The following is a 12,220-nucleotide window of genomic DNA, read 5'->3' as shown; positions in this document are numbered from 1 at the left end:
ATCTGGATCCACGGCGGGCCCCCCCCCGCTAGGTACATCAGCAGTGGGGGAGGCCGTAAGCACGTCCCCATGCAGAGTACCCCTCCCGCCACCCGTTACAGGTCCCGGTCCACGATGGGCCCCCCTCTCCAACACAGCAGCCCTGGAGGGGGAGGCCAGATCAGCAGGCAGTCGTGGGGAAGGCAAAGCGGAGGGAGATGCAGTCTCCCAGCCGCTTGCAGCAGCACGGGTCCCATGCCGGGCCACCCATGCGCCGGGCACATCAGCGGCAGAGGCAGCCGCACAATCCGGGCGAACGCTGGATGGGGAAGCGGGCAAAGAAGCAGGCCGACCTCCCTTGGGCTTTCCAGCCCTCACCGCGGACGCAGAGGCTGCAGGCGAGGGGCTGGAGGGGCTCCCATAGCGACGCAGGACCCTGGGGGAAATAGGTGGGCTCAAGCGCTCAGGAGGCCTAGACCTCCTAGCACGTTTTGGGACAGGGGGGCAAGATGGAGCCTCCCTGGAACCCCCTAACACATCAGTTAACTGCTCCTGGAGCCACTGGGGCCCCTTTTGTGCAGCAGCCTCCCTGACCTGCGCCAATAGGGACTCCAGGTCACTCATGGCAAAATTGTCTTTTCTTTTTCCTAGCAGGGTGAAGAACAGACCAACCTGCTCCCTTTGTCGATTTTCAGAAAGAGGACGTCCCTCAGCCCTTGCAGTTCCTTCCCATGCGGCTCCTCCCCACGTCCAATCAGGTAAGAGCAGCTATCCCCATTTTATTTTTTAACTCTTTCTCCCGGGACTATTCCTCCCCCCCAGTCATGTAGCCCCTCCGCTCAGTCTCTCCGGGTCTGTCTTTTTTGAAAATGGAATGCAGCATTTCAATATGCATTACAAGATAAAATGTTAATAGATTAAAAAAAAAACAATTAAAGGGGAACTAAGCCTTCAAATATGAAGAGTGTGCATTAAATATCTTGCTGATCAGAATTAAGACAGATTATTTATTCAGAGAAAGCTATGTTCATAAGAAAACGATTAAATGTATTAAATACTCGGTTATCACACTTTTGAAAAAATACTGGTAGTAAAATTTCTGTCTAGTTTTGTCTACTCTATATTCATTCATATCATTATTAAATTGTCAGGCGTGCCTTATATGCTACCTCAGAGATATGATCAGTACCCAGTGACTTCTTATAAATTTCGGTACAGCTCCAACAGTGAAATGGTACATAACATTATTCCACACACTAACATACCGTATTGTAGTATTCTGCCACATATTCCGAGTGCAGGTAGTTTACTTCACACCAATCAATCTCCGAGCTATTTCTTGCAAATATACTGGGGGGCATTCTAGGTGAAAACAAACAAAAGTGATAACCTCTTTTTCTTGTAGAAGAACAAGAGCATAGGGCTTAATAAAGGGCTTTGAAACAATTGCACCTGTCACCTGGCGTAAAGGTGACAGCCAGTCTGTTTCCTGTTCTAAATACAGCCTATCAGTTTACCAGGAACCAGAAGCTTGTGAATAGCTATTCACTAAGTACTTCACTGGTATCTCTGTTCTTAGTGAATAGTCTACTCATAAATATTGATTCATCCCATTAATAGCTGTGGGTTACAGGTGAGCTTTAATAAGAAAGTCTATTTAAAATCTATCTAAACTTTCTTATTAAGTATTAGAATATAAGATAGACTTTATTATCAAAAGAAACATACTCTATGACAAACGCATGACAACAACATTGCTACCTTGAATATTTGTGAGCGTTCATTCTTAATAGAGAATAAAACATCTTCTATGCTAAAAAAATATATATATATATTTTCATTTTAATGTATTAGCATTTAACATTTTAGTTACTGCTTTTCTGCCAAATTTTTAGTAAACCAACAGAAGTGTTGCCCAAGTAGTCTCAGTGAAATGATATACAGTATGTGTATATAGGGCCCTCCTTACCATCTTGTCTTGAATTGTATTGTAAATGTAATGTCTTCCTTATATTGTAAAGCGCTGTGCAAACTGTTGGCGCTATATAAATCATGTATCATAATAATAATAAAGTACACATTAAAAAAAGACCGACCTTGTTTTTTTAATACCCTACTGCAGCTAATTGCTTTCAGCAGACGACTAGGGCAAGTACTCAAGAAATAATTAAGTAGAACTATAACCTCTATGGCCCTAAGCGATACAGCATGTGATTTTCAGTACATATACCTGTTGATCCTGTCAGTGAGATCCACTTAATGTAGCTAATTGAGCTACATTAGTCAGTGTAGCTAATTGAGTCAGTGAGATCTATTCAGCGCTCCACTCCTCCCCCCGCTCGTCAGCTGAGCCGGCGTGATGACGTGGCGAGCTCGGCCCAGCGGCGTCCCGTTGCTAGGAGACGATCGGGTCTCGTCTCCGGCTCCTCCCCCAACCACCGCTCACTGCCTACAGAACCGTAGGCTGATCACTTGCTCTGTTGATTTTCTGTGGTCAGATGGAAAAAGTGGAACAGATTGGCCCAGGTGGAGATTCCTCCATCCACACAGTTTAATGTAGATGGAGGAATCTGTTGCACCTTTTCCATCTGACCACAGAAAATCTGCAGATAAATTGTAAGGTGTATGGGCACCTTAATGTAGCATTATTGACACACCTGTGATGGTGTGTCAATAATGCTGTACTGCTCCTGATTTCAGATCAGCATTACCATTCTCCTGAAGGCTATGCCTGCTTACACTACAGTGGGAAAAGTACATGTTGCAGGGGGTTTGGCTATCAGCATTATCACTTATGATTCATAAGTGTGTAGCTTCTCAATTAGCCTGTGTCCACACTTAGTCCTGTCCACTGCTTCCTGGATTAACAGCGTTTACTCTGTTGCTGAAACCCTCCCACTATGAGCTGGATATGTAGTCCCTCCATTTCACATTAGAGTCCCCCCTTCCAATCAGAGTCCCCCTCATTTCACATCAGGAGCCCTCCTTCAAATCAGTCCTCAGTACCTACTTCACATCAGAGTCCTAACTTATAATCTTCACCACGGTGTGCCTGGATACAGCCGGTCTGTAGTCGTGTCATGCGGTAGCCGACTTGCCTGCGCCATTAAAATGAATGTGCAAAATTTGGAAGGCCCCCCTGCCAAAGCCAGAAGGCACCCCAGGGTGCAATGGCACACTGGTTGAATATGGCTAATTTAGACTGTCATACAGGAGCCTTTACTTTAATGTAGAATATGGAGTGTTGAAAGACAACTGCACCAAACTTTCTTGTGAATTACTGAATGGCTTGATTGATTAGATTTGTAAAACATAGTGACAGAACACTGCTGAAAGTAGCAGAGAATCAACTTAATTTAAAAACATAATGCAAAAAGGAATGTAGAAGCTCAGCAATAAGAAATCAGCTTGTCAGCTTGAATACACCAAGCCTCACAGACGTGATATGTGTTTAGCTGCTTTGGTAACTGCACACCATTGTTTTATTTACACTACAAAATTAACGTTCGGGCAAATAAAGGTGTCTCTCTATGATAATTATGTTTATCCTTGTATTTGAATATTACGATAGACGATTCATTCTGGGCAAAAAATACAGTCTTGTCAAGTCATCAAACAACTGACATTGCGCTTTTAAAAGCTAATATGCAGTATATGGTATATTGGCAGCTTGTGACCAATGGCACTTGGAAAAAGAAAAAGGAGTTATTGAAAAGATTGAATAAAAATGTCTCACAAAAATCCTTACTCACCTTAGAGTGACAAAGGTAACTCTGCACGAGCACTGATCCTGTGTGAGAAACTCAGATACAGAGGGAAGTATGTAGTGTGACACATGGTGAACAGGTTGTGTAGGAGGTATGACCGAGGGTGTGACAGAGATAATAAAGGGCTGGTGTATGAGCGCTTCGCAGTCTGTCTGTGTCACAGGTCATACTGGCTGTATTAGTTCTACTGGCTGTGTATATGAAGCCAGTATTGTATCTCACTGATAAGGAGGAATGCCTATACCGCACAAAGTTGTATGTGTTAGGATGAACTGGTTGTTGTGATCCTTAGATGTGAGTTGGGATACAAGTAATCTTTTCTCTTTTATGAATGGAGAGACAGCTGAGCATAGAGATTACCAGAGCTGTAAATCATGAGGGAATGATATAGTAAGGTATATGATGACTGCATTAACCCAAAGCCAGGAAGTGGTGGCAAGGCAACTCTTATCTGCTCTTATCTTTACCATTCACCAAGCCAACATAGCCCTAAACTAAGCAGCTGACTAGCAGAATCACTCCCTAAAGAAAGCAACTATGTACATCATGCGTGGTAATCTGCAAAGGACAGTTTAGACATTAAGCAATACACCAATTAAACATAACCTATTTTTACAAGTCTGTAGGGTGTTTTCAGTCAAAAATTTCACCAGTCAGCATGACCGGACTATATCCTTGCAATTTATGTTAACATTTTTTGGGGACACATAGAGCTTTCTTTTGGTGGTATATAAAATCACCACGGTTTGGGTTATATTTTACTATATAATGAAAAAAGTAAAGTAAATTTTTAAAAAATCAAAGTTTCCCTACATTATGTTATAAAACATCTATTCTTACCCATATTTTTGGTAAAACATAAAAGACAGGGTCACGTTGGGTAAATAGACACCAAACATGTCAAGCCTTAAAATTGCGTGCTCCTGCAAAATCGCAAATAACGACCACACTGAAAATTGGCCATAGGCGACACTTAACGCTTTTACCGCTCATAAGTTTAGTGTTATCAGTGATTGATGGACCTAAAATTATTGCTCACACTCCGACGTTCGCGGTTATATGTAACATGTGCGCCACAATAGGCGCAATCGTTGTTTTCGCACGTAGGCGCACCAGATGCATATCTGCATGTGTATGTGGGGGGCGGAGGAAATTATGATTCTTTAATTTTTTTATTACTTTTTTTTTTTTTACCCAACTTTATTGCTATCACATGGGGGGGCTAAGAATCCCCCTATGTGATAGCCAATTTACATGACAGGTCCTCTTTATGAAGACATCGGGGTCTCCAAGACCCCTAATGTCACCTAAGAACCCCCAGAGAAGCTGACCGGCAACGGCAGTGACAGCTGCTGGTAATACAAGCCATTGGGCGTCTTGAGACGCTCGATCGCTTAAATGTAAAGCTCTCGTAATTACACGGCCGGCCGGGAAGCTGCATGTTGGGCTGGATTTTTTAAACGCTGACAATATATAACAAACACTTTTACATCCATAAATACATAATTAAAACAACAATACAAAAACCAATACATTAACCAAAAACAAAAAATTCTCATCATACCATATTACCTAAAAACACATTAATACCAGTAGCAGAAAAAGAGACATCATAGACAAACACCATTTCTATACTCAATCCACTTATCCCACATTTTGCTATATTTATCCATGTTACCTCTATGTTTAAACATAATTCCCTCAAATCCAACCACTTTATCTAGTTCTTTCTTCCAATCCTCTACTGTGGGAGGCGTTGCTGAAATCCACCTAAAGGCTATACTACGCCGAGCCACAAACAATGCCCTCATTATTGCCACCTTCCTATAGTATTCCACCTTCACAGATCCAAAAATACCCAAAATACATATCAATGGATTTTTAGAAATATGAACTCCAAAGGCTATATTTATTATATTATGTCCACTATTTCCTGCCAATATCGTTTCAACTTCGGGCATCGCCACAGCAGATGTATCAACGAACCTGGTTCAAACCCACACTTTGAGCATTTAGAGTCTTCCCTGAGTCCTATCCTATATAGGAATTCAGGGGTCCCGTATGTTCTATGTACAATAAAGAGCTGTGTTAATTTATGCGATGCAGAAGGTGAAACTAATTGGATTGAAAGCAATGCCTCCCTCCAAATGGTATCATCCAGTGGGCCCACATGCAGTTCCCAACCCACTTTACATTTTATATGAGATTCATTCAGGACTCCTGGCAAAAACTTTGAATACATTTGTGAAATTAACCCTCTCGTCAAAGTTGCATTAAAAAGTTTATCTATAACCATATTTACATTAATGCAAACCTCATGTACGCCTGGATGTACCGTAAGCGCATGCCTCAGTTGTAAATATTTATAGAATTGAACATTCGGTATTAAATAACTTGCTTGTAATTGTTGGAAAGAGCACATATTTGCACCAATGTCTCAATCCCCATTTTCTTCCACACTCCAAATCCTTGGAGTTAATTTACCTCATGTAATACCCCATTATCCCATATTGAAGTGTATTTTGTAAATTCAGAAATATCCAATAACCACCTTAATTGATTTCCACATTTTACCAATTAGTCTTATAGTAGGTAAAGATGAAAACTCTTTTAGATATAAAGTAGTCTCAAGGGCCATAGGGAGGGTCTCTGTTTTGAAACAGACAATTAATGATATCATATGCCCCTATCCTCTGTCCTGGTAAGTTCCAAGTGTCTTATCTGTGTGCCCATGGATTTGGAAGTGCTAACCCCCCAGTTCCTTTAGTTTTATCCGTGCTTGTTTCTTCTTCCATATTAACTCCCTAAATACTGTATTTATCCTCCTAAATATAGATTGAGAAATCCAACATGGAGAATTGTACAGTATATAAGAGAGCCGAGGCATCCAAATAATTTTAATGGGATTTAAAATCCGTGAAAGGTGGAGTTTACACCATACATTGCATTACTTCTGAAATTGCTGCAAAATTGATATTAAATTATCTTCTAAATATGCCTCAACATTTACTCTAATCCTGACACCCAAATAAGAAAGTGATTCAACTGTTTGTATATGCTGAATTTGCATCGGCAATGGACAAGGAAGCGGATCAATCGGAAGTAACATGGATTTTTCCCAGTTCACACATAGCCCTGAGAACCTACCAAATTCCAGAAGTAAAGACATCACTTCTAGTAGAGAGTGGTTAGTATCAGCTAAAAAGACCAATGTATCATCTGCATATAGTAGTATCTTATCCTCTACTTTACTATGCTTAAACCCCACTATCTTATCTGAATTTCTTATTAAGTTAGCTAACGGTTCTATCGACAGTGCGAATAAAAGGGGAGACAGGGGACACCCCTGTCTAGTTCCCCCCGCCAGTTTAAAAGCTGAGGATAGGGCCTTATTTACTTGAATTCTTGCTGAGGGATTGGCGTATAATAATTGAATATATGAAATATATCGGGGACCAAAACCAAATGCTCTTAATATTACCCATAGATAATCCCATTCAACACTATCAAATGCTTTAGCAATATCCAAGGATAATAAAGCTCTATTTCCCATTATCTCTAAAGGTACTTGCATATTCACATATGCCCTTCGCACATTATCTGCCGTTCACTTATTAGGCATAAATCCACTTTGATCCGGGTTTATTATCTTCTGAATAACCTTAGATAAACTAATCGCTAAAACATTTGCCAAAATCTTAACATCGGCTCCCAACAAAGATATAGGCCTATATGACTCTGGGAGTAACACATCCTTCCCCTTCTTTTGTAAAACTATAATTGCAGCCATATACGTTGACTCAGGTAATTTTCCTACTTCTAAGGCTTCCTCAAAAGTTTGTAATAACACAGGAAGCAAAGTGGAGGCATATTTCTTATGTATCTCTATTGGTAACCCATCCAAACCCAGAGCTTTCCCCTTTGGAAAACTAGCCACCACTACCTCTAATTTTTGAATAGTAAGAGGGGTTTCCAAACTCTCTTTGTCAACCTGCGATAAAGTAGTAAATGGGATATTACCTATATAGCTCGCCAGATCCACACTGCTATAAGTTACTCTAGTAGTATAAACCCCTTCATAATACTGTTTAAAGATTGAAGGAATTCTGTTGGACTCGCTGCACATCTGGCCATCCATATCCTTCAACACATTTACAAATGGAACTTGCTCTTGCGCCTTTGCCAGTTGTGCCAACAGTCTTCCTGAACTTTCTCCCTCTTCCCAGTACTTCTGATTACCAAAAAATAGTTTATTTTTAGCTTTCCGACTTTCAATATGCCTCAATTGTTCTTGTGCTACAGTCCAATCATCACAAGCCTTTTCATTTGGATTTAACACAAACTGTGTCTCTAGACCGGGGGTGCCCATTTGGTAGATTGTGATCTACCAGTAGCTGTCAAAGCTGATGCTGGTAGATCACGAAGGGTGTAAATGGTGGCCCCTTTATTCCATTTTGGCATATTTATTTAGCTGTGCACATATGATTACCTATCAGCCTGAGTCTGCTGAGCCAAGCTCCCTGACACCTTTCTGGTAAATACTGGTGGTTGAAGTGCTATGTATTACATCAAAGAATATTAGTTTACACAGCCTGCTGCAAAATACAGCAAGGTGAGCCAGGAGAGAGAGCGGGGAGAGAGAGCCAGGGGAGAGAGCGTGAGGAGAGACAGCCAGGGGAGAGAGCGTGAGGAGAGACAGCCAGGGGAGAGAGCAATGAGAGACAGCCAGGGGAGAGAGCGTGAGGAGAGACAGCCAGGGGAGAGAGCAATGAGAGACAGCCAAGAGAGCGAAGAGAGACAGACAGGAGAGAAAACGAGGAAAGACAGCCAGGTGAGAGAGGAGAGAAAGACAGGGGGATGAGCAAGGAGAGACAGACAGGAGAGAGAGAGCGAGGGAGGTTTTTTATTCGTTCGTAGATCTCATTTAGCTCGTCATTTAAAAAGTAGAACTTAACACAAAAATTGTGGGCACCCCTGCTTTAGATGAATCACTTATTTACGTGCCTCTTCCTCCTCCCTATTCCATTGCCTCCTCGTCCTACTAATCTGCTGACATAAATATCCCCTCATATATGCTTTTAAAGAATCCAATACTATCCTGTGGCGCAGAATTATTATTTGTGCTCAAAAACATTGCTATCTCACTTTCTACTTTCTCCTGTGCTGACAATACAATTAACCATCCCGGATTTAATTTCCAAGGTAACTTAAAGGAGAACTATGGGGTTAGGGCTTTTCCCCATAGTTCTCCTAAGGGTAACGGGAGGACACAAACTAGCGTCCTCCCACCACCCTAAGCTCAGTATACCGCGAGCTACTTTGCAGTGGTTGGCTTTGCAGGCTGCAGAGCCCCCTACGGATCCTGCAAAGCCCCACACAGATCCTGCAGAGACCCCCACAGACCCTGCAGTCTGCCGGATCTCAGGGGGGCTGTGTAGGATCTGTGGTGGGCTTTGCAGGCTGCAGAGCCACCTAGGATCCTGTCAAGCCCCCCACAGATCCTGCAGAGACCCCTGAGGCCCTGCAGTCTGCAGGATCTCAGGGGGGCTGTGCAAGATCTGTGGTGGGCTTTGCAGGCTGCAGAGCCACCTAGGATCCTGTCAAGCCCCCCACAGATCCTGCAAAGACCTCCTGAGGCCCTGCAGTCTGCCGGATCTCAGGGGGGCTGTGCAAGATCTGTGGTGGGCTTTGCAGGCTGCAGAGCCACCTAGGATCCTGTCAAGCCCCCCACAGATCCTGCAAAGACCTCCTGAGGCCCTGCAGTCTGCCGGATCTCAGGGGGGCTGTGCAAGATCTGTGGTGGGCTTTGCAGGCTGCAGAGCCCACCACAGATCCTACACAGCCCCCCTGAGATCCTGCAGACTGCAGGGTCTCAGGGGGCTCTGCAGGATCTGTGGGGGGCTTTGCAGGCTGTCTCGGCACCCAATCATCGTTGCTTAGCCGCCTGACTGGAGTCTCCGCGACGCCTCCTCCATCTCTGCCCCCGCCTCCTCCGTTGCAGTCTTTGGCCCTCCCGCCTCCTCCATCTTCACCCCGCCTCTTCCATCTCCGCCCCCATATCCTGTCTCTGCCCCCTGTCGCTCCGTCCTCGTCTCCTCATGCTCTCCCGTCCACCGCTTCTTCTCCGTTCACATTAGGCAGCCAGGCTGCCAGTTTTTGTGCAGCTCGTCTGCCTAACTTTTTTGGGGGCGGCATTTTTGCCACCCCCCTGGAATCTGCCGCCCGAGGCAAACGCCTTGTTTGCCTCGCGGCAAATACGCCCCTGCTTGTATACATGAGAAAGCTATGCCTTTGCAAACTAGTATTGATACACCTGTAGAATATGCAGAGTAACATGCGTGAGCTGTATACTGCAAAAATTTGCGCTCCAGCCATCCAACACTATCTCCCATCAAATGCATTTCCTGAAGACAAATAATTGATGGCTTGTGCTGACAAATAATTGACGGCAACTATGATGCTGGATACTACCGCACATCGCTTTGTCTTATTTGCCAGACCCCTGACATTCCAGGATATTATTGATATTCTTTGTTTATTCAATTATGTTTAGTTATTGAATACAAAGCATACCACCATTTGATATGTAAGAGGAAAAGTAGTAGATAGAAATTTGGTACTTAAAAATAAAAATAAAAACATGCAGAAAAAAAAAAATAAAAAAAAAACACAAACCATTACTACATTAACCCCCCACATATATATACTCCACTCAGGAGCCAAATAGGGGATTAGAGACATTAACTTCACCCAAACATTCATCTTACACTCCGGATCTCTGCGTGGTGTATTTAATAGACAGAATATACTCTATACTTACTCTATATATCCCTCATTATTCCTCATAACTTCTAGCCTCTAGTATCATTCACAGGATATTTATCCAACCAGGCCGAGACTGCTGAAGGAGACACAAATAATAATTCTGCGCCACAGGATAGTATTGGATTCTTTAAAATTAGTCCTCTCATTAGTAATTATACGCATTTTTGCTGGATATTGAATATTGAATATACATTGAATATTGTATTTTCATCTGGCGCATTCGCTTTTTCACTTCCTGATAGTGAGCCCTTTTTTTCTGAACTTCTTGTGAAAAGTCAGAGAATAACATCACTCTCACACCTGCAATAAATATATCTCCCAGTTCTCTGGCTTTCCAGAGGATTATCTCCTTGTCTCTGTAGTTGGCCATTCTAATCAGCATAGTCCTTGGCAAATTCCCATGTACATGAGTGTGTGCAGAAATTCTATAGGCTCTTTCAATCATAAACATAGGAGACAAATGTTCTTTTCCTATTGTCTCTAATATCCACTTTTCCATAAACGCCACCGAATTTATTCCCTCAGTCTGCTCAGGCATTCCTATCATTCTGATGTTATTACGCCTTGCTCTATTTTCCAATTCTTCAATCTTACGAGAATTAACATCAACTTTTTGCAGAGCCATTTTAAGATCGTCACATATAGGAGTATTCGCATATTCCAACTTGTTAATTCTATCTTCTGTCTCCGTCAGCCTCTCTCAAAACTTTTGCATATCTTGTCTAAGAAAGGATATATCAATCCGCATAGCTTGTATTTGCTCCGCCATGGATGCCAAAGTGATATTACTGGCTTGTACTGCTGCCAACACATCTTTAAGAGTGGGGTCACCTGAGACGTTAGAGTTTAATAAAGATAACCGTCCATTAGATATATCCAAAGACCCCCCTGTGCCCCTCCACCCCCTTCCACCTCAGACACTTCTTCAGGCACTTTACAGAGAGACTTATCTCCCAAACTTAAAAGCATTTTGTTTATTTGATTGGCATCTATACCTGTTGAAGTTCCTCTGGCGAATTTTTCCAAACGTGAAGCCACTTCTTTCTGCTTCTCTTTACTGGACAGTTTCGGTTCACGGGGTGATTGCTTAATTCCTCCCCCTCTAGCAGCTTCTTGGACAGTCTCTTTATTTGTCCCAGTTCTGGTCATTATATCTTTATTAGATCTCTTTTTTTTTTAATGCAAGCTAGCACTGCAAACTGAACAGTCTGCTTAAATGCACTGTTCCTTGTTTGCCTCAAGGGGGAGCCAAGGCACCTTCCACTTCACCTTTTCCACTTCTCATAGCAGCTTTAGGCTTACTACTGATAGTCCACTTTCCATAAGCGCAGATCTTTGTTGCAATCACCTTCCACCAGCCCCTTCTAAGTCCAGCTCACTGCACCACCTCTCACAGCCACCAGAGGGAGCTAACAGCTGGCAAAAAACTCCTCCTCGTCAGCCGACCAGCCAGCCTCCACTCCCAGCCAGACAGAGCAGCAACCACTGCACCTCCACGGGACGGATGGATCAGCCTTCACCTCTCCAACAGCCCACGGCCAAGGTATTTTTTAGGGGATCAGTGAAGAGACGATATTATGCGCCCGTTCTCCCTCTCTCTGCTCACCCGATTCTTAAATGCGGTCTGTCCACTTTTTGGACAAAGTATC

The 12,220-nt window shown here is 43.0% G+C and overlaps 1 protein-coding gene across 1 annotated transcript in view; it reads right to left on the bottom strand.

The window, feature by feature from the left end:
• ACER1 (alkaline ceramidase 1) overlaps positions 1 to 3,740 on the bottom strand; it is a 72,297-nt gene extending 68,557 nt beyond the window's left edge. Inside the window, exons 1-2 of the mRNA XM_018572165.1 lie at positions 3,732 to 3,740; positions 1,245 to 1,341 (exon numbers count right to left, since the gene is read on the bottom strand). Coding sequence (XP_018427667.1) covers positions 1,245 to 1,340 — 96 coding nt within the window. The 5' untranslated portion in view covers position 1,341; positions 3,732 to 3,740. The remainder of the gene's footprint in view (positions 1 to 1,244; positions 1,342 to 3,731) is intronic.
• Positions 3,741 to 12,220: the final 8,480 nt, after the last annotated feature.

Source organism: Nanorana parkeri, unplaced genomic scaffold (genome assembly GCF_000935625.1).
Source record: "Nanorana parkeri isolate BGI_ZX_2015 unplaced genomic scaffold, ASM93562v1 scaffold1956, whole genome shotgun sequence".
In the NCBI taxonomy this organism is placed as follows: domain Eukaryota; kingdom Metazoa; phylum Chordata; class Amphibia; order Anura; family Dicroglossidae; genus Nanorana; species Nanorana parkeri.
Note: the sequence above shows the minus strand (reverse complement) of the source record. Positions and strands in the feature narration are given on the sequence as shown.